This window comes from Polyodon spathula, chromosome 4 (genome assembly GCF_017654505.1).
Source record: "Polyodon spathula isolate WHYD16114869_AA chromosome 4, ASM1765450v1, whole genome shotgun sequence".
Taxonomy (NCBI): Eukaryota; Metazoa; Chordata; class Actinopteri; order Acipenseriformes; family Polyodontidae; genus Polyodon; species Polyodon spathula.
Genome location: NC_054537.1, coordinates 30,952,851 through 30,977,060, shown reverse-complemented (window position 1 = coordinate 30,977,060; position 24,210 = coordinate 30,952,851). Strand labels below are relative to the sequence as shown.

At 36.9% G+C, this 24,210-nt stretch overlaps 1 protein-coding gene across 2 annotated transcripts in view; it reads left to right on the top strand.

Annotated features, from left to right (window-relative positions):
- The window catches only part of spidr (scaffold protein involved in DNA repair), a 110,663-nt gene that overhangs the window by 16,679 nt on the left and 69,774 nt on the right, over nt 1-24,210 (top strand). For both annotated transcript variants that reach the window (XM_041247651.1, XM_041247652.1), the window contains exons 6-7: nt 3,321-3,553; nt 13,819-13,919. In XM_041247651.1, coding sequence (XP_041103585.1) covers nt 3,321-3,553; nt 13,819-13,919 — 334 coding nt within the window. The remainder of the gene's footprint in view (nt 1-3,320; nt 3,554-13,818; nt 13,920-24,210) is intronic.

Here is a 24,210-nt window from a genome sequence, read left to right as displayed (position 1 = left end):
TAACACCATTGCCTGAGATTCACCGGGCATTGTTGACAATGAGAGGCCAATGACTGAATTACGTTTCTGTTACGAAAATAACATCGTCCAAAATTAGCTGCCAATGACATCAATGGCTGGGTGGTGTTGTCAGTGCCCAAGAGCAGTGGTCAATTGCATCATTGACCGGGAATTAACGTCTTTGGCTGAGTTTTAGACATTGACCATATTTTATATATTTTTTTTTCATCTCATTTTTGGTCCATGTTTGTATGTCTGTTTTTCCAATCCACTTACTTGTTCAACCTCAAGTAGTATCTCAACGCAGTACATCAGGTGTGAGTACTGTAACTAGACTATTGGATGTCGAAACATACAGTATATTGAGAAATGACTACCTGAATCAGTACTAGAATTAGATGGTGCTTTGACAGTTTGAACCAAGCTGCTTTAAAGCAACAGCAGGGGCTCCTGAGTGGCGCATTCAGTAGAAAGGATGTGTCCAATAGTCTGGACCTTGCCGGTTTGAGTCCAGGCTATTCCTTTGCCGACTGAGGGGGCGGCGCTTAATTAGCCGAGCGTCGTCCGGGGTGAGGGAGGGTTAGGTCGGCCAGGGTATCCTTGGCTCACCACGCACCAGCGACGGCTGTGGTCTGGCTGGGCGCCTGTGAACTTGCCTGTAAGTTGCCCAGGGCTGCGTTGTCCTCCAACGCTGTAGCTCTGGGTGGCTGCATTGTGAGTCTGCAGCGTGTAAAAAGAGGACGGCTAATGGCACACTCTTCGGAGGACAGCATGTGTTTGTCTTCACCCTTCCCGAGTCAGCGCAGGGGTGGTAGCGGTGAGCTGAACAAAATAATTGGGCACTACTAAATTGGGGAGGAAGTAACAAAAAACTAATTGTCGATTTACTAAATTTATAAAAATAAATAAACAGAAAAGATTAACCAAGTGTATGCACTCTGCTAGGTACTGTTCAAGGGCAATTGAAATCTAAATAGAGAAAGCTCATTTCACCAAGGTATTGTGGTAAAATGATTCCTGAATAATTTATTTTTCTGTGGTTATATATATATATATAAACATTAAATATAAATATAGCGCCTTTCATAGTGGACCACCATCACAAAGCACTTCACAGAGGTAGGCTGTGAATTGTTCATTATATGCAGAGTCACTTACAATACGACATTGATTTAACATCTCATCTGCTGGATGGAGCACAAGGAGATTAAGTGATTTGCTCAGGGTCATAGTGAGTCAGTCAGAGGCAGAGGTGGGGTTTGAACCCTTGACCTTCTGGTTAGAAGCCCTGGCATTTAACCACAGCCTCCTATAAATACACATATACATCTTCAAGTATTGCTTATCCTTGTTAGACAGCTTTTTGTCTCTTCCAGTCCTGGGTTTGTCAATTACGAATTATGTTTCCCTGTACTTGTTGATTACACTGTGTAACAAATTTTTTTTTTTTTTTTTTTTTTGTTCCTGGGTAATAAGTGTTATTTCCTTATTGCTTATGCCTCAAAAGTATAGAACATGGCTATTATTCCCCACAAACTTTGCTTTTGTGACCAGGGCAGTGATATTTCAAAATATCACTATTTCCAATGGGCAAATGGGCAAATGTGTGTCTTTTCATTCACATAAAGTCAGAAAAAAACAACATATGAATCCAAATTAATGTGTATTTATACTAAAGTAATACAAAGATGACTACAAAAGATTTAGAAGTGAGTAGTTTTTCGAGATTTACAATTATACTGTATTTACAGTATAATTGTAAATCTCAAAAAACTACTCACTTCTAAATCTTCTAAAAATGTTTTATACAGTTTTATCTACAGTATGTGGTTGCAGATGAAAAGGAGATCATAGATAGTTTGCTTTTGGTAACTTGATAACAGCTTGCTGACGATTTTATTTTGTATAAAGAGCATGAATTAAAAATAAATAAATAAATAAAATTATCTGTTAGATTAGATTGCTGCTGAGTAATGCTTAGTTCCTGATGTGGGAAGTGAATAATTAACCCTTTTATACTGTGGAAAGATACCAGTGTTGGACGGAAATGACTCATACGGTATCATTGGGTTGCATTTTTATGAATCATGCCTCCCTTGTCATAACTACAGGTAGCCTGTATACCTGCCAGGTAGGAGATGGAATATACTAGCATTAGCTACTTGTTTAAAACTGCCATGTAGTATTTATTTGCCTCTGTTGCAAAGAGTGTAATATTCTGACAAACACCAACAATATACAGAAATATTGGGTCCCAGATTGTATCTGCCACTGTTGATTCAATGGGCAATTGGTACAGTGGCTTTATTGATAAAGGATACACACTTTCAATTCTTCCACTGCGGAGTGAACACATTTTTGTTTCCGGGCCAGGAACATAGTGTTCTACTCGGTCCTCTACGTGACGCTGTCTCCTGGCATGCATCCAAGCAGTATCAAGTTCATTCAACCAGCGTGGGCTGCCTGGGTGAGGAATGATGAACATGTCTTCGCATGCCAAGAAGGCAGTCCCATGGATTTTTTCAGGGAAACTAGTTTGAATTGGTCTTGTCAGTTGCACTGTGCAAGTGATGATGCACCTTTTAAAAGGCTTAACTGAACTAAAATCCTGTTTAATCCAGTCCTAAATTATTCAAAAGACACTGCTCCATACTGTGTAAAATTAAATAAGTAAACATATAATATTTGTCGATGCATTTTGCCTTGCAGCATGTTTGGCCCTTTTTCTTAAACTATATACCTAAAACTTTGAATGTCTGCATGTGTAGCAATGCTAAACTGACATACATTTTGTGTTTAACACAGATTTAAATGTCACTCCTATGTGAAACATAAATCATTAGATAAACATCATTTGTAGAGTCTACATACATAGAGAAATCTACCTTTACACTGGTAATGTCCATTATAATAATGTTTGTTTGCTGTACTATTTTCTTTTTTAAAAGCCGAGATATACAGTAATCTATTATGGTCAGAAATAAATACACCGTATAAAACATTTGATTACTAGAGATTAAGGTGCACCCCAGGAAATTACCCAGAAAAAGGGAACTTTAATCTACTGTACTGTGCAAATGCTTTTGAATGCTATTATTTTACAATCATTGTAATAATGGGTAATGGCGTTCTTGTTTTGGAGTGTGTTATAACAGTCGGTAGTAAAATAACAAGGGTTTGAATATCGAGAGTCTACGTGGTTTATCCATATGTGTAAGCAGTTTTTTCAAAGACACATGTATGCTTGTGTGTACTGTTTAGCATCCTTGCCAATGAATTTCTTTATTTAAAATATTAACCTTTTACTGTATATCTTCTAGGGACCTGATGCAGAGATTTCAGAGTATTCTACAGATGGAGAAGGTGTGGAGAGCGAGTCCCTTACTGCTGTTAGTTCATTGGTGGCCAAAGCAGAGCAGAGCCAGAGTACTGGGAGGCTCGCGAGTGACTGGATTAAATCAGCTCAGGCTCTTCTGCAGACACCTCAGAAACAGACAGACAGAAAGTTCAAGACCCCGGAAGATTCTGCCAAAAAGAGGACCAAATTCCTAAGGTTAGTCCCGCAGGATTTTCCATGGGTCTTTGTTGCTATTTTAATTTACATAGATTAGTTCATTGTAGTGAAGTCCATATGAAATATATAATATTATTCACTTTATACAAGCATGCTAAAATATACCACCATAATGCCACTGGCTCACTAAGTGACCCTTATTGTCCCCTTTGAAATTGACTCCGTTGCATCAGTCGTCCATTCTTATGAAATAGTGTTAAATACATTATGTAGTAGGTAAAAAGTGTCATGGTACATACCAGGGGATAGTCATTTGTTGCCTGTTTTGCCCCACCAGATCCCATATTTATTATTAACTCTGCATAGATACATTTCAATAAAAGTCAAAATATTTTAATGACCAAGCCTTCTCACAAGTGCGGTGCTACCCCAGATATGATCTGTTAATTACCAATGCTGAATGTTCAAGAGGGACATTAGCTGTTTTATTAGAAGTCTCCCTGGTGACCATTGCAAAGACACATTTAATGGGTTTAAACACACAGCCACTGTGATAGTAAATGGATGATGGGCTACCACTCCACTTGAGATCATCTGCTAATTAAAATATGTTGCCTATTTTTGAAGAGAGAATGATAAGGTCATTTGTTACCAGTTTTAACCCACTCAGACCCCTTGCTTAGAGTCATTCTGCATTTATTAATCTGTCCCATGGCTTGCTTTTTATGCACAGAGTTAAAAAAAAAAAAAAAAAAAAAAAAAAGTGAAAATGCATAAACTAATTTTGGCTTATTTTATTCTCCTCCTGTAATGGAATAATATTATAATTGACTAATACTGTATATTTCTTGAATGTTGGTTGTACAGTATATTCACTACACATGACTGTAAGTGGAAACATGTGTTTTGTATTCTGCTGACTGTGCACTTGGCTGACCTGGATATTTAAGTTAAGATATTTAAGTATGTTCCAGAAGAGTGGGTTTAACTGCAGTGCATATTCATTACAAAAAATCCCACGACAACATTAATATCTAAACATTTTACAAATAGTAATTAGGGAAATTTTGAACTTATACCTCTTTGTTTTAACAGGATCCTATGACATGGCAAAGCAGAGTTACAAATGAGTAGAAACAATGGTCCCTAATAATGAACTGAAACATAACAGCCCTTCAAAATCTTTGCAATACCTGGAATAAACATGAGCAAAAAAAAATTATATATATTTTTTTCAACATTATTTTGTTTACATTACTGAAGTTGGTTTTAAGGTTATTAACAAGAAAAAAAATGATAAAAATAAATTAACTTCTGCCAAGCCCATATACTGTAGTACATTTTGTATCAGCCTGGGACTTATACATTTATGTCAAACTGGTAGAAATGTGAGTTTTAGCAGGGATACAAGGCCTTTGTGTTTTCAAGCCAAATCGACCCTCTAAGTTTCATATTATGTCTGTATTGAAAAATATGTTGCAGTGGCAGTCGTTGGTGCCTATAACTTGCTCATTTCAAAAGCTGGCAGGTAAATCCACTTGTGTTTAATTAGCTGTGGATTTTTCTTGTCATGCAACTTGCAGCGATTGGAAAAAATGATTGTGAAAAATGATCTCCTATTGGCTGAAAAGCAGATAACCTGACCTTCCCCGATTGCCCCACCCTTGTTGTTGCTGTTGTTGTTGTTGTTATTGTTAGTTTATTTAATATATATATATATATATATATATATATATATATATATATATATATATATATATATATATATATATATATATATATATATAAACATATTACCACCACCGACCTTGCCTTAGTATGTGGAGTGAAATTCCACAAAGGAAACCCAGTAACTTACATAGTAGTTTGTGTTTTGTTTTCTATTCTTTCTTAACTCAACAACATACTTTTTAAAAATGCAGCCAATTATTGCAGACATGTCAGTTCTTGAGTAGCTTTGTACCCTGGTCTCTTGTTCATTATCCTCAGAATATCTCCCACATACTGTACCGGTAAAAACAAAATTAGCTTCATGTGCATTTGGGTTTTCGCAGCTAAAACATAAACGTAATACAGCAAGATACGTGTTTAGCAGCATAATTTTGTAATATTTTTTTTTTTACTTTAATAATTATTGGTCCGAGCCTAAAATTAATAATTTGATAAAGGTTGCGGAAAGTTACAATTTGTTCAGCACTTTGCAAGGACCTGATCTTGAAAGGCGCTACATAATTAAATGTGTTTAGATCTACAGTCATTTGTAAGCAAGCTGTGTACAGCTACATATTCAAATTACTGTAGGTCTACAGACAATTACAGATGTGAACTTTTTTAAAAACAACTAATGATGCTAAACAGGCTGATGTCCAAATGCAAAAGCACCAGAAAAACAATCCCAGCCAACATCTATCATTGTGCAGTGTGACAACCGATGTTTTGTATTATTTATTATGTCTGTGAGCAGGGCAGTCTATTTAAGCAAAGCAGTTTTATTTATTGTGTGTTAAAGATCAGATTGTGTTGGTCTTCTTATTTTGTTGCTGCTTTTTATCAGTAGGTCTTGAATTCACTTGTAAGAACATTATTCATAGTCACAGAAAGTTATAATGGTAACAGGCTACTTATAATAACAAACCAGAATACTAATCGCTTTTGTAGGAAAGCACATGTGCCAAGAGTGCTGCAGTTTTATGTATTACATTATTTTAAACTGTTTACATGGGCAAAAACGCCCATATACCAACATTGTTTTACTAAATTTGTTACATCTTTCATTTGTCTGTTTTTAACTATTATTATTAGGGCATTAGTATGTAAAATGTTTACTGTATTGCGCCTGACACTGGTGGTATAACTAACACCTGATTCAAGTCGTGCAAATAGCTTTAATGTGCTGTCGTTCGTGGCATATAAATGTTGTTTACCTTACCTTAGGCTTTTCTATAAAAAGAGTATGAACAGAGAAATACAAAAAATAATTTTACCGTCAAATTTCCTTTTGTCATTAAGGTTTATTGTCTGTCACGCGATAAAAACAAACTTCTTTTTTCTTAATGTTTCTGCTTTTACATAAAGCAAGTTGTGCTAAACAGGGTTTTACATTAGTGATATGCAACAACATGAAATGTACGTGTACATTACAATACGTCATCACTGATTTAGGACTGCTACCCACCAGACGCGATGCGGCAAGCGAAACTGTGCAGAGTTGCGGCAAAATGAATAGAACCTATACTTCTCATAAGTATCTTTCACACCACAGGTGACGTGACAGGCAATGCAGGAGTGGCACCAGGGCGATACCCAGAGCCTTATGACAATACATGGGAGTCCATTTCGAAGGAATTGAATAAGCTTGGTGTGTATGATTTATTGCCACATGTGCTGAAATACAGTCAGAGAAGCCTCTCAATTTCCAAGTGTAATTTAGTGATCTCCTACCTAAAAGTGTGATGTAGTTTGAATCTTTTTAGTTTAATTATTATTTTTGTTTGTGTCATGCACAAAACTTAGATGGACTTAGTTTTGTTTGGAATTAATTACCTGTTCTTTATTTGATTTCCTGGAGCGATTAATCACGATTGTGTTCATTATTTAATAAAAGCAAAATCAAAAAAAGTGATATTCTATTTGTGTGACTGTTTTGTAGGACAGTGAGGGAGCAAGTAGATTTTTCTAGTATTTTGTCATTTGGACGAAGTTTTTTTTTTTTTTTTTTTTGCACACCCGTGCTATTACTGGAACCACAGAATTTGCTTGCCCGAATATATTTGAATAAACCTGTTGAACTCTTGATGAAAAGTTTACTTTCGTTAGACCTAATGTTAAAAGAGAAGAATTACACAATCTGCAAAGTCTAAAAATAATTCAAGTACAGTGAGTTCATCTGCAATATATTCATTGAGAGAGGGGGGTTATCTGTAGATCATTGCGCTTTGCTAAATAAGCAGTGAGTTACTGAAAATAACTATGATCGACTGGAAAACCTTATCTTAAAGAATGAGATCAAATGCTGCACATTGTTGGTGCTAAAGCTAAATTGTTTCATAGGGTTGTAAAAAAACAAGGTTCTGTATGGGGTCTCCTTATTTCTCTTGAGCAGAGCTGGCAGATTTATCATAGCACTTCTGCTGGTGGTAGCTTGAGAATGCCTGTGTGGCAGAGAGGCAGTGTCAGCTATATCTTGGGGTGCTTGTGTACTCCCTGTAGCCTTTGAATAAAGACACACTCTGGATTCAAGGGTCTGCTTTCTGATGACAAGTGATAAACTCCTCTGTACAATATATTTTAGTTTTTGTTTTATGTTTGTGTTGGCTTTGCTTCTGTGCTGCTATGATGGTGCCTCTTACTTGGCGGATTACGGCTTTAACTGATCCAGCACTCGAAGCCTTCAAGAAGCAAATGCTATCTAAGTTGTGGGCAATGTGGCTGAATGTTGGTAACTGAATTCTGCTTTCCCACATGTGAGGAAAACTTTTTTGGTAGAGGACAAGTCTTGGATATCAGCTCCACCACTTTCTGTCTGGATACGTGAAACGTGTTAATGCTTATGTTGCACTCGCAAGAAACAGGTTTAGCAAGACATAGGTCTGAACATATTCTATCCCCTCTAACTGCAGAGCAAAAAAACAACTGGTTCTACATTGTTGCATCTGCGCTATCTGGTTTGAAAAAAATAGGACTTGAAGCTCTTTTCCTAGCAAATGTATTGTACATTTAACCCCTTTGACAGAACACCAGGGCCTTTTTCCTAAGATTGTGACCTTAAAGCAAATAGACTATGTAAACCCAGAAATTGAAATGTAATCTGCATAGCAGTCTGTACTATTTCCATAAGCCTAATTAGACACACCTGAGGTTGTTAAACATTACATTGTGGCTAATTTACCTGGAGTGATTCAAACTATGTGTTTTTTTTTTTTAATGGTTGCAAACTTCCAAAGATAATGACTTGATTTCATAATTTATAACTTAAATTTCTTTGAATTACTAGTAGGTGTCTTAAAGGATACATAAGGACCATTTTATTTTATTGTTACATGTTCCCATGTGTTGCTACAAATGTTTACGTAAGGTGTGTGTTTTTTTTTTTTTTTTTTTTTTTGGGGGGGTTTTTTTTTTTGCTCTGACCACTTTTTAAATTGCATTTCCTGCCTTAAGATGGTTTCCCATGTACCTGCATAGACCTCTCAGAACTACATTTCCCATCATCTTCCTGCTCATGTACTGTATGTAACTGAGATGTATTTACCTGTAAACAGGAGGGTGATGGGAAATGTAGTTCTGAGGTCCATGTGGATACATGGGAAGCCATCTTGAGGCAGGGTATGCAATTTAAAAAGTGGTCAGAGCAAAAAAAAAAAAAAACCCCCCCCCCAAAAAAAAAAAAACACACACCTTACGTAAACATTTGTAGCAACACATGGGAACATGTAACACAATAAAATAAAAAAGGTTCTTATGTACCGTTTGAGAGATCCTTAATATTTATGTTGCAAATATACTACTTTTTATGAGAAATTATAATAAGCTGTTCTATATGCCTCTCCTAAATTGACACTGTGTACTTGTAGAATTTAAGCTACTACTTTAGACCAGGATAGAAACGAGACATAGTTTCACAATCATTTTCTTCAATTATTGATATTTCCTTTTTACGAAATGCTTTTGTAGTCTATGAATTCTACTTCAAAGAGGTTTTTATGGTGAAATAATTTAAAATGGAAATTGAATAAATCAATGAAGTAAAATTGCATACCAGTTTCCTTATTGTGTTTAGCTCAGTAGCAAATACAACTGGAAACTGTTTGTGCTGTCATTTACTGCTAAAAAGGGTCCACCCTCATTAGAGCACTACCCTTGGGAGGTGTGCAGTTGCGTGTGAGAATGAAAGAAAAGTTTAACATGATTAATGTATTCAAGAGCCAAGGTATAGTGGTGGTGTATTGGATCAGATAGGATGTTTATACTGGCTGATACCCAGGGCCTGGCTGAGCTCGAATAGCATGACTCTTCACATTTCTAGCTACACCCAGATGGATGTCAGCTGGAAATTGACAGTACAATGACATTTGTCAGCTTGGTGGCCGTCAGTCCCTGTTTCCATTGATATATTTACCCAGGATAGTGCTCCATCTCATTGGGACGTGACCTAGTGCTTGTTCAGGTGAAAATGCCTATGTACACTGACATGCCTAATAATTAGACAATGTAATTAAAACGAGAGAATTCCTGTAGTTTGCCATGTAAGCTACTTTGTGTTCATCTGGCAGTAACTGGCTAGAGGCTGGTCTAGACAGTAACAGCTTTCAACCATTTGGAGTTGTGGTTGACTTTAACAGGTTAGTAACAAAGGACCAGTACCACATAACCTGATCCAAGGTGCCCTACCCAGCATAAAGATGATCCTGAACACACTCAAAAATAATTATTTTATTATTTTATTAAATAATTATTTACATACAAAAGCCAGAGAAGGAGAACTGGTTTCCTCTGAGTAAAGGGTAATTATGTGACAAATCACCCGACAGGTAACACCCTGCCCCCTCCGATTTACACCAAATTTGGTGAGCAAGGTTGTTTACAGCCACAACAACAACAATAAAACTTTACGTTTTCAGCCTCATCAGGTTGAGGGGACAAAATGTGGTTGATTTTGGACCTCTCAACCTTCAACCGATCTTTACCTCAAAAATGATTTGAGCTAAAACTTGTGTTAGGTGTCTTTTTAGTGGGAAATTACATGAGGGATCCGAATGCTAATAACACATTTAAAAATCAAATAAGTAAAGCTACCCCTTAACAGTTTTTAGGAAAAACCCTAATGATAAAAATCTGAAAAAAATTATATGGAAAGGTCAAAGTCTCTTCTTCACATATACAGTTGCAGAAAGGTAATATTTTTTGTTTGCTGTGAAAAAAATCAAACTCCTTGTTGTATTGTTGGTTAAAGACAGGTAAGAATCAGTTGAAGTTGTGGGGACACTTTGAACTTCTAGGTGAAATTATCAAGCGAGCGCAATACTATTGAAAGCATGGCTTGCAAGTGGAGATTTCTTTTAATATCCAATCATTTTTCCACTCACTGCAGCAATTGGAAAACTGCTCTGTGGGCATTCTCCAATCCCACGACCGAGCCAGATTCCTCTTTTACACCCAGGAACTCGAGAGTGAATGTTGGGAAGGTACCAACTTCTGGGGGAGAAAGGCCAGCCCTGCATATGTCCACTTTTGAGCTCACTGGGCGCCTGGCCAGCAGGGTTCTCTGTAACGCGATGAGGAGAAACAGACCCTGCCGGTTTTGCCTCCCTAACCCACGGGAGCACCAGAGCCAATGTGACACTCCTGTCTGAATACCCAGCAAAGAGCGACGATTCCGCACAGCCAGGATGTGAATCTGCTGTTTATGACACACCCTGCACACCACGTGGCTGTGATTTTTTACCAGGTGAGCCACACTGGGACATGAGCTCTTAGTTTTTAACATTAGCTGTGCACTCCTCCCAATCCAAACTCTTCCCCCAACAGAAGGAAAAACTGCCCCAGAAAATATGCTGGGCATACAAAAAACAGTACAATTTCATCAATCTTGCCACCATAAACTGGACTTCAAATTGTGATGGTATCAGGGGGATGAGCAGCCAAGAAAAAAATATCCGAAATGAGCCGTGTCCTGTTGATGGCCAGATTAACACCAGAGGATATGTTTTCATTCTGCAAGACTGCCTTCCAGCATAACCTTCATCTTTGTCTCCTGAAAAAAAGAGATCATGATCACTGCTGAAAACCTAGAACACAGGTTAAAATCAAACCTGAACATGCTGTTTACTGATCTATGCCCAAGTCTCACTTCAGCTTCCACAAGAGGATAGAACTTGTATGGTTTAAATCCAACCAGTGGTCCAGATATGCGTTTTTACGCATTAAAAAATCTGAAATACTGACTCAATTTAATGCATAAATGTATGCAAAGCAATTTTTCTGCACAGCTTGTTTGCCTCCCTTCCCGCCTCCCCTAAAACTTCCACTGATAACTACATCTCCCAGAATGCAATGTCTTCAGTTACTAGGAAACTGTACACAAAAAAAAACAACCCAGCAAACATTATCCAGTCTCCTGGCTAGCCAGATTTCACTTTGCAGTCAATCATGGTAAGAATAAAAAAAATTCGAAGCAACACAGTTTGAAGTGACAACCGCTAAAGAAAAAGGTCCCTATAATATGTAACCAGCTTTTATAACTTATTGATGCATTAGCTTATTTTATTTATCTGTGTGGATTTACATTGAAGTTTTAACATGCTCACTGAGTTGAATAATTTATTATTAAAATATAAGTAATGTAATTAATTTGCAATTTGTGTGATACTGTGAAAAAATGCACTGAGCCGATAAAGAACCTTGTAAAACGGTACGCTTGGTTGTGCATTAGTTCAAAGTAACATTGCAGTTAAAATGGAAGGACGGGCCCCCGAGTGGCGTATCCAGTAAAGGCTCTCCGCGTAGAGTGCAGGATGTGCCCTATAGCCTGGAGATCACAAGTTAAAATCCAGGCTGTCACAGCCGACCGTGACCTTAAGTTCCTAGGGGGTGGCACACAATTGGCTCCTGTGGTTCTGCAGTGGAGCCAACAGATCTGTGTTGTCCTCCGTGACTATAGGTCTGGTGGCCTCGCTGTGGATCCGCAGTGCGAAAAATGACGGATTGGCAGGAGCGCGTTTCGGACAACGCTTGCTCCAGCCGCCGTTTCCAGAGTCAGGGGGAGTGGCGAGCAGTGAGCTGAGGATAAAGATAATAATTGGGCATACAAAAATTGGGGAGAAAACCAGAGTAAACCATTGGCAACGACAAAATTTAAATAGTAAAATAAATAATGGAAGGCTCTTTTTTTAATGCCTACCCCATTACCAATAAAGATTGTACAGTATTTATCGAGATTATTCATGCCTTCAAAGTAATGTTGCCTTTACCCCCTGAAAATACATTTTACTCTCTGTAAAGTTAGAGGGCTACTCCCAGACTCAAAACCATATCTAGAGTGCTGAATCCAACATTTCAAAAGGACAAACAGTAATTTACTGGTGTGACTTTTCCATTATTATTCATAATTTTCTAGAGTCAGTGGGTAATATAATGTTTATTACCTTCCTGTAACTTTGTATATATGAAGCAGAGACTTTGACCTTTCCATGTAACATTTTTCAGATTTGTATTGGGTTTTTTTCCCAAAAACTTTAAAGGGTAACTTTTTATTTATTTTTTAAATGTCATTTTTGGATTCCTCATGTAATTTCCAAAGGACAACACCTAACACAAATCTCTAGCTCTAATATTATTTTAGTTAAAAATAAATTCAACCAAAAACCCTCATTAACCAATTAAAATAAAATTCAACACCCGCTCCCAACCTTCTTCAGAATATCAGTCTTGTCATGACAAGATGCATGTGAAAATGTAGCTGAAGATTGCGCTGCGATTGTGAGGGGAGGTGCAGCTGCTTAGATAAGAGATCCTAGTAATGCTCAGCACTGTACTGTGTATGTGATAAATGCACAAAAGATGATGTGTGGGCAGAAGACCTCTGATTATTAAGACTGATTATTTTCCTGACGTTTCTAATGTAAACACATTTCTGCAGAATGAACACGTGTCTATTAAGATTATTCGTTCATGATCCCACAGGCAGTTTGAGTGGGCAGGCTTCAAGTCACGGCTGAATGCCAGTTAGTCTCATATTTCCCTCCTTAAAGAAATATGAATGCTTGCTTTCTTTTTTTCAGTTTCTCTTATTGTACTTTTCACTTTGAATTGTAATTTGTATACTGTATTTGATTTATGTAGTATTATTATTATTATTATTTTAATATAAGTAGAGGTTCTGAGGACAAGGGAACTGTATTAACCCTTTGAGTTAATAATGATTTACAGGGTCAAGGACCATTCTCAAGTGGTTTGTCATGGTCACATATTCTCAAAAGTGCTCACGTTTGGACCTGGGATGGTATTTTTTAGTTTTTTATTAAAGATTTATTAAAGTAGATACAATTTAAATATAAACATATTTAACATTTCACCTTTTTTTATTATGTTTTCCATCTTAGTGGTTCTTTTGTTCTGAGTCATTACTATTTTACTCTGTCTATCTGGCTGAGATATTTTCAGAGAACTGCCCACACTGTAAAATGGAAATTATATTTTAAGCTACTTACTAATTTTAAAGTCAAAATGAATTTAAATGATTATTTGTTGTGTTTTAAGTCTCCAACCACTCTTGACAGTGACATACATTCTCCAATACCCTGCAGGGGAGGCCTTGCAGAGCGCTTGAATCGTCTGCAGTGCCGAGAGAGGTCTGCCATTAGTTTTTGGAGACATCAGTGCATTTCAGATTATAAAACTCCAGCAGGTAAGCTCCACTTTAAAATATTTCTGTTCTTTGATATTGTTAATGGTAATTCTGAATGAGTTACCACTCTACTAACTATTAGAATTTTTCTGTTAACAATATTGTGCATATTAAACTAAGGCAGAGACTTTAAAACTTTATTTATTTATATATATATATATATATATATATATAGTAGTTCAATGTCAAGTCAAACGCACACACATTGTGTAATATATATATATATATATATATATATATATATATATATATATATATATTATATATATATATATATATATATCTTATATATACTATATCATATATAAGTATGATAAAACAACGGTAGGAAATTGATCCCGGGGTCCACGGTTGTGTTGCCCTTTAACTCAGGAAACAGGACACCGCGCGAAAATTTTTCGTTAGCGCTTACGCGCGCTTTAATTGTTACAAACGAAATCCAGAAAAAACTCGTTACCTGACTGGGCAATAACTCACAACACACAGGAATCTCAGTACACAGACCGGACAGCTAACCTGTTTACCGGTTCACAGAAAGACATATACACACGGTCACGCCCACGTGCCCTTTCGGCACCACAACACTTGACGGTTGCCTTGCCGCAACCGGGCTCTTCACTCACAGCAGCCCAGAACAAACTGGCTGCTTTCTTTAAATACCCTGCACCTGGCTCTAATTTACAATACACTCCAGGTGCAGGGGAGAACTAATAATTAAACAATAAACCCATTAACACCCAAATGTGCATTCTCACATGTTTTAGGCAGGGAAGGATTTTAACCCCCTCCCTGCCATATATATATATATATATATATATATATATATATATATATATATATATATATATATATATATATATATATATATATATATATATATATATATATATATATATATATATATATATATATGTATATGTATGTGTGTGTGTGTGTCCAGTCCAGTGGTTAAAGTCCAGGGCTTGTAACCAGAAGGTCACTGGTTAAAATACCACCTCTGCCACTGATGGTCACCGGTTCAAATCCCATCTCTGCCACAGACTGACTCACAGTTTCACTGTATGACTCTGAGCAAGTCACTTAAGCTCATTGTGCTCCATCCTGCTGATGAGATGTTAGATTAATGTCCTATTGTAAATTACTGCATCTAATGTATAGCTCACAGCCTACCTCTGTAGAGTGCTTTGTGATGGTGGTCCACTGTGAAAGAAGCTATATAAAAATAAATATATTTATTATTATCATCCTAAGGCAGGGGATTACATAAGATCTACTTTTTCCACCCCCACCCTATCACGGGTCTACCTCCCCCTCACCCCCATTCAAACAAGTTAACAGACCACAAATAAAATAGGCCCTATTTTTGAAAAACAATAATAACAAGAAATAATAATAAGGTGTCCAGGTGATCACCCAGTAGAGTGGACCGGTATTTTGACTTGATAATCTTCATGTCTCAGAATGCTGACTCGCAAAGGTAGGTCCAGAAAGTGCCAAGTGATGGCAATTTCTCTGATGTTTTGGATGTTTTTCCTCCACGATAAGGTTCCAACAGTGTTCCCCCGATGCCCTCGATTTGGAGGTCACTTTGCAGAGTCAAAATTTCACCCTCGACGGCAGATGTCTCTCCATGTGAAACAATGATGCTATTTTTGTTGCAATTTCGTCAACATCAACTTCCACACCAAACGGAAAAGCACATAAATGTTGCCACAGGTTCCAGAATTGCAAAACCTTGGAAACATCGGTCAAAGTCTGCGATAATGTGGTACACCTGTTCAACGTATCGACAACTGTCACAACGCACAGGTGCTTTTCCCTGACTTTCGAGCTCCAACATCACATTTTTTAAATTCCTCAGTTCGTGTCGCTGCAATTGTGAGGACTGCAATTTTAATTTTTGTTTAAAAGCTGTCACAGAGCTAATCATTTCAACAATGTTTTTGTCTTTTCCTTGCAGCTTTAGAAAAAAAAAAAACATCAAAAATAACAAAAGAAATTAACAGATTTTTCCACAATAATCAAACAGAGTGGCATGTGCACAGCGTTCATTTCATTCCCCCATATCTAAATGAAATATGGAATCAGAGAGGAATAGAGAAAGGGGGAATCATTAGTAATTAGTAATGTTCTGCAATTAGTAGAAGACTATTTAATGAAGTTATTCTAAATGATCTCTGTTTTGTTTAAATCCTGTTGAGGTTTATCTAGAATAAACTATTATAAACCCAATCCGAGGTAACAAAACAACCAACCTTAAAGAAAACATAAAAGAAAGTTCCATGAGCCGTTCAGACAACACAGACAGAGCAGTCAATGTAACAGCAAGGAAAAGACAAACAACAAAACACACAGTCCAATGTTAAAGAAATCAACAGGGAGAAAAAATGTGTTTTGTACTACTGGCATTTGTTAATGCACTCAACATGGGAACAGGCAATGTCGGAATCTAGGAGTCTGAAAGTCAGTGTAAGGTAGCATTTTCTTCATTCAGAGAAATAAGAAGAAAATAAAATCAAACCAGTTCCCTGTTCCTGGGTTTGTCTCCGATTTGGCAAGTGATTTTCTTCAACCCCTTCAAAAGTATGGATGCTGCTTTGTCCTGGTTCCTGTTTCCTTTAATCAGCAAATGAATCTCCGCCATTTAATCCCGTTGAGAACAACAGGTTTCGTTAAAGGTTATAAGCGTTTTTTCTGCCTTTCACCACCCACATACTGTAGCAGTGTTTTTAGTCGTTCATTTTTCCAATTTGCTCTTCATTCTTCCTGGCCAAGGAATGACATTAGAAAATTACGTAAAGGAAAAAAAAAAAACTACTAAATATAACTGAGCTTTTGGTCCAAGCTGGCTTCTTAGTTTTGTCCCATCTTTTTTAAATTTTTTTTTATTTTTTCAAACTATCCACTGGAGGACATATTTGTAATTCCCAGCCTTACCACTGATCTCAACATCTATCTACTCTTAAAGGGACAGGGGCATGGGATAGCATGACTCATAGCTCGTCACAACTTTCACAAAATAAAGAAACTGTCATCGCTTTAACACAGAACAGCATCTGTGATACAAAGCATAGTAGTGATGCTTCATACAGGCTTGCCTGGATGTGAGTGGTTCAGAAAGGAATCTGGGTCTATTTACCAGACTTGTAGTCAAGTCCTCAAACCCTGAGTCCGAGTGCCTATCATTCAAGTCCCAGTCACAAGTCCTTGGCGTCGAGTCTTGAGTCCGTGAAACGAACGTAAATCCATTTTCATTAAATTAGTGGTAGTTGTGGGGGAAACAGTTGACAACACAATGACTACAAAAGATTTAGAAGTGAGTAGTTTTTTGAGATTTACAATTATACTGTAAATACTGTAAATACAGTAATTGTAAATCTCAAAAAACTACTCACTTCTAAATCTTTTTTTTAGTCATCTTTGTATTACTTTCGTATAAATACATGTTAATTTGGATTCATATGTTGTTTTTTTCTGACTATGTGAACGAAAAGACACACATTTGCCCATTTTCCCATTGGAAATAGTGATATTTTGAAATATCACTGTCCTGGTCACAAAAGCAAAGTTTGTGGAGAATAATAGCCATTTCTATAATTTTGAGGCATAAGCAATTAGGAAATAACACTTACTACCCAGGAACAAAAATTGTGTTACATAGTGTAATGAAACAGACAGAAAATAAAAGGATGTAAGACAAACAACACACAGGACACGGCACTTTCACCAAAATAGAGACAAACAAAACAGACTACACAGACAACCACGGTGAGCTGATATATTAACTAACTATTATTATTACTATTGTTACCTCCGTCTCCAATCCCCTTCTCCACTCACTGAACACACAACCCTGATTGAGTGAAAACGTGCTGCTTTTATGCAGCTGTACCGAGACTCGATTGCTAATCAATCATTCAATTAGAGTATCAGTACAACTGCACGTGAATTAATAAGTGCAATTCCCTGTGCTCGCATATTATTATATTTTACCTGCATGTGAAGTGCTGTGCAGTCCTCGTGCCTAAATACGAAGATACATTTTAAATAACTTGTGTTCCACAGACTGATTTATATCCCATGTACCAATGACTATACACCAACATTAACACACAACATGTAACATACAACACATATTAATAGCCCAGAGGCAGGGCTCTTTGCCACAGTACCAAATATGTGTAATGTCAGCAAAAGGTACACGATCACATTGCTAGTGGTACACTGTCAGATGTCACTGTCAGTTGATACAGGTGCAATCAATTGCGATCTGATGGGTGTTTGCCTATTGTCAAAAATTAATTCTACTTTTTTTTGCAAACAAACTGGAAACAGACAATCAATTTCTCTAAAGAGAAAAAAAAAATCAAGTTAAGTCCACCGCAAAGTTTTTTTTTTTTTTTTTTAATTCGCATACTGTTTTCATAATGGTGGAAAAATATGATCAATTTCATTAAAAACTACGTAAAAGACTGGAAAATATGATAAATCCCATTAAAGACCGAAAACAGAATAACTTACCAGTTTTGAATGGGTGCTTCTGATTTCTTGGAGGAAGTTGTTTAGGCATGCACGCCCCCCGGTCCTACAAGTCCTTTACAAATAAGTTTTATTAACAATGTCATCCCTGCTACCAACAATGGTATTGGGGATGACTGGGGGGGGGGGGGGGGGGGGGGTTGCAGTCCTAAACAAAAAGATGGGTTCCCAAATGATGAACAATAATTTACAGTTTACAATCCACAGGTGCACGCACGGGGTGGGGGAAGTGCAGTGCTCTCAGGGAAAGTCCACGTTGCTGTGCTGGGGCAGTGCAGTGCTCCAAGGGAAAGTTCACGTTGCTGTGCTGTGGCAGTGCAGTGCTCCAAGGGAAAGTTCACGTTGCTGTGCTGTGGCAATGTAGATTCTCCGGGGATCGTGCTGGCTCAAGTTCACGTTGCTGTGCTGTGGCAATGTAGATTCTCCGGGGATCGTGCTGGCTCAGTAGCTTCAGCTCCCGGATCCGTAGAGGTCCGACCAACAAAACAAAAACAATCGCACGCAGCATTCTGGTTGGTTCATGTTTCAACGTAAGGTACCATGCTCGCATAGCTTCGTCCCATTTGTACTGCTAAACTCCTCCCTCAGTGTGGCGTCACACTGTATCCAATTGCTGCACGCAACACATCACAATAGAGCTGTTCTGCAGTCTTCCAGCGAAGCCCTTCCCCCCCATGATGGCTGACTTCTGCTTCTGTCCTATCATCGAGTCGGCCCATCGCTGTAAAGACGTAACACCAACCTTACTTGGCGCCCTTCCTGGTCAGGAGGTAGATTTGCAGCTCAGATTCATTCTCTACTGTTCACAAGGGTACAGAGGTCAAAACACAAAATAAATACTTTCAAAAACATGCAAAACAAATGTTTGCCGTAGCAGGCTATATGCACTAGTGAAGAGTCTTGCAGCAGTAAAACTATTTTAACTAAATACATCCTATATGTTCGGTTGTCTTGGAAACCCGATACAATATATTCTTAGTTTAATTTTGCAATTCAGAAGTTGATGGAGATTCAGAGCTGCTCCGCTGCACACAGTTTACTAATCCTGACCACTGAACTCTGTATACAATACCTTCTGCCGTACAGGAATACAGATGAAGGAAACCCCTCAGCTTCTCCCTGCTGACTTGACCTGGCAAATGAACATGTTTTATTAAGCACCGCACAGTGAAATCCTCATAGCCACTTGACTACTGAATATCCTACTAATCCTGGCGGTGACCAAATTTGTTGTTTTTTTTTTGTTTTTTGTTTTTTTACATAGAAGATAGTTTTTCAATTTACCATATAATTAAGCTTTTCTGACAATCTAATGGTGGGGAATGGTGGTCGATTGTTATTGCACTTCTAATGCAGTGCAGCTACCAGCGCAGTGTAGTTTTTGGCTGTGTTGAAGTCTCTTTTCTAGTTGTAAGATTTAACTTAGGTGAAAACGGTAAACAACAACATGACAAATTATACCCTATCGAGCGTACGTCGTTCTTTTTGATTGTTATATGCCTGTCAGTAAGTGAAGTAGTTTGGCTTTGGGCAATGTAGACGTTACCTAAAGACATTCTTGTCTTGCTTTTTTTTCCTGCTGAAGAGAGTTAAAAACCTGTAAACAACAATAATTTTGGGTAGATCTCAAGCATAATTTGCTAGTATTTTCTTGCCTAGTCTAGACAGTCTTGACAGGTTTCCAATCATTTAGTAAGCAATGGCAGAGGTTGTAGCTGTATGGACTTGGGGTTGTGGACTCCCCACTGCTAGAGGCAAAAAAAAAATTCCAACAAACATTAACGGTATTTTTTGATGTACAGTAAGAAGTAATTGCTTAAAGCAACAGTTGTATGTGTTTATTATTCTCATTGCAAAGTGCTGTAGATTAGTATACATTATATACTAGTGAATGTGGCCAGCAGAAGTTTGGCTCTTATTCCATGTGTCTGTGTTATGGTAAAAGTCTGAATATTTACAAACTTTAAGGTTTGCTGGTAAATGTCTGAAATAAACATGAAAACGCTTTATTTCCGACATATACTGGTAAATCTCAAGAATAACTAAGTGTCTTTGGGGAATGTCTTGCTGTTGTGCATTGCAAGTGCCACAAGAGTCTGCCATGCTTTAATAGGTAAGTAAATATATCTATCCAGTGCCTGATTTAGTGTGATTTTCAGCTGAAAAAACTAAGGTCCAAAATGATTTCATTTATATTAAACAGAACTAGTTTAAATAGTCAGTTGTGCATTACTATACGCTCATTAATGATTATTTTGTTAATGGAAAATGTGTATGCAGAAATAAATATATTATTCAACATTAGTTATTATTTTCTTAATTGACAATTTATTTGCAGGAATAAATACATTCTTTGATATACCTGCATTTACCAGTAAGCTTTGGTAAATCATGAGATTAACCGCTAAATGTCTGAAAAGCAATCTTTCTTCATAATTTTGGACATTTACACTTTATTTGGTAAATGTTGACATTTACCGGTAAGATTTAAGATTGACCAGATTCAGACCACACACACATCACAAGGAAATCATTTACACAAACTCTTAAAATGCTTCAATAATCAAGGTAAAGTAGAATTTGCTGTCATATTGGGGATTTTCACTTCAAGAAACCACAGTGTACAGCTACAGCCAAACGTTTTACATCACCCTATAGAAACTCATGTTGCTTCATAAAGTCGAATAAAACCTGCTGAATAATGCTACATTACCATATACTTAAAAAAACTGAAAAACGTGACCTTTCAAAATCTAATATGAAGTACTGTACTACTATTATGGCTACCGGTAAACTTTTGTGATATAATTTTGTTGTGTGATTACATGATGTTAAGTAAAATATCTAAATTATGTTCATATAATGTGTTTTTTTTATTTTTTATTAATCTAGGTGATGCAACACTTTTGGCCAAAGTTGTGTTGATTTAACCTCATGGTACATGGAGTGTGTGATGTGCGGATTTTAATAATCTCTGCTGAGCAATTGTTTCCTGCTAGAGTCTATGTTATTAGCTTGCGCTGGGCTGGCGGTCTGTTGCTGGTGTTAATGAGCATGTGTATTACAGGGAAATATTAACTCGATGAGCCCATTGAAAAAAAAAATCCTCACCAGTTATTATCAAATGTAGCAAGACATGTGAGTTATGCAATAGTCTTTTAGCATCTAGTTCAAGAAGTATGTTTATTTCTCAGGTGAAAAGCACATGCTGTAACTCAATGACCATGTCTTGCAGGGTGGAAGTAAACAAACTAAAGCCTAGAATTGACAGCCTTGTTTCAGAATTTTGTGGTAGGTTTGTGGTGGAAGGAATGCATTCAGGAAATGCAAAACTGTTTTTGCTGATTATGCTGAATGCTGGTATTTCTGTTAACATGAGAAGAACGTGCAAGTAGTTCAACAGGAAGTTTGATACTGCGTGGGTTTTGTTTTTTTCCATCTTACAAATAAATAAAAGTCTTACATTGCGTCAGTAAGTAGAAGTAACGATCTGACAAGAAATCTAGAATTGGCTCTTTTTCATGTGCTTTGTTCACTGTGGAACCATTTGGCTAGTTGAAACTAGTTAGCAGATCATTTTAACATATAGCACTAGAAAACTTGATCAATAGTTAATCTGAAATGTTGGCACTGAAGGACTATTTTATTAACCCTGTGTTGCAAAGCAAATCCTAATCCTAAATGTTTACTGTGTTATATATTTTTTTTTTCAAAAGAAATGCTTCCACAATATGTCAAGTGCAGTGTCCCTAAAATAGAATTCCTTTTCTAAACTTAATGAATATTTAGTACTGTAGGTGCGCTCATAATAGGAAAGAATAGTTTTATCTAGAAGGACACAGGATTTTCCCCCCATTAATCCCTGCTTGTCGCTACTTCACTTGTTTTTGCTTTTATGAGCAACAGTAGGAGATTAAAAATGTTGTTTTCACTAACACAGGACACAAAAATGAACATACTCAAGAGTTGGTGAGCTCCAAAGAGGAGCCTTGGAAGTGTTAATATTGGTCCTGCATGTATGGTAGTAAATAATGAGATGGTATTGTTGTTGTTTTTTCATGTTTTAATTATTATTATTTTGTTTATTAAAGTATGTTAAGTGTACATAAGACTGCAAGTGATTTAAATTATATGCAGCGTTTAAAGGTAGAATGGAGAGGGTTTAAAGAGTAAATAGCGGGGTTCCAAAAAATACAGCATTACACGTCCCCACAACATATATTTAAATAACGTATCTGTCATTTTACTTTTCATTGTTAACATCCTGACAAAGTTTTACATGTATAACTTTTAAAGCCAGTTTCAAATCTCTTTTCAAAATGTCTGCTCTAGTGCGCTGATAGTGTAAGGATTAAAGTCCACATTGTTCAACATTTAACGCAGCAATAACGATCCATGATGTGGTCTGGAACAGAAAGCCAGAGCACTTGGTGTTTTGTTTTATTCACTCTTCCTGCAGTGATTTATTGGACAGATCTCAAACCTCAGTGCACAAAAGTGGACATTTTAAAAAGAGCTTTAAATTTAGAAGTGTAAAAAGTTGTCAGGATGTTAACAATGAAAAAGAAAATTGACAGGTTTGTTATTTAAACAGTTGCAGCAACACGTGGGGATGTGTAACGCTGTATTTGTTGGAACCCCGCAACTCGCTCTAACAAATTGATTTTTCTCATACACTTTAGTTTCCAATTATTGTCTTGTTTCTGTTCTTCATTAGATCATTGTTTATAAGGCTTAAGCACAGCAAGGTTTTTATTTTGCTTTAATGATTATTAATGTCAACAGTGTTGAATGATCAGATCAGTTGTGTATGTGTAGAATTCTTAACGATTATATATATATATATATATATATATATATATATATCTATATATATATCTATATATAATAGATAATATATATATATATTAAAAATGCTGCAATAGTGGTTTCTTGAGGTAAATGGTTGTGAAAAAAATGCAGCTTTAAGGGGAAAAAAATATAACCTAAAATATTCGTAATCTCGATTGTCTTGCACCATTGGTAAATGGTAAATATGCTGTCCATTTATATGTCTGCTAGGGGAGTACTGATGCTTGCATGGCATGTAACTGTCAAGTTACTAGTTTCACAGAGTGAAATACTACTTTTTGCTGGGAGTCATGGTGAATAAATTGGAGAGGCACATAAAAGGGAAGGTTCCCAAAAGCGTGGTTGTTTATGGTATTTGCGACAATTTTAGTGGTTTGGAAAATAAGTTTACAAATGTTTAACTGGACGATTTAAAATTTTAACTCCATAATTACGGTACTGGTATTTTAACAAAACATTGGTTTACGTTTAAGAAAAACAATATGTTCTTAGAGGCACAGCGAGATTGTTCTGACTGTGGTTCCAGAAATGGTGCCAGCATGCAAGCAATATGAACTTGTTACTCTTTACAGCTTCTTCCCATCAGGGTTTGAATATACTGTGCTTCCCAGTTTCTGAACGTGCTTCACTGTTTTTTTTTTTTTTTAAACTCCTAGTTTATTGTTCTGTGTGTTTTTTTTTTTGGGGGGGGGGGGGGGGGGGGGGGGGGGGGGGGGGGGGGGGGGCTACTTTAACCGCTAACATATGCATATAACTTGATTGTGCGGCATAGGATTTGTTTTACATAAGTCACACAGTGGAAGTATATTGGCTATGTGCCTGTTTTAATTCAGTATGAATTTTAAGTTCAATGCCTTGACATTCAGATAAACCAGTTGATATTCTCTGAACTTAGAGCTAC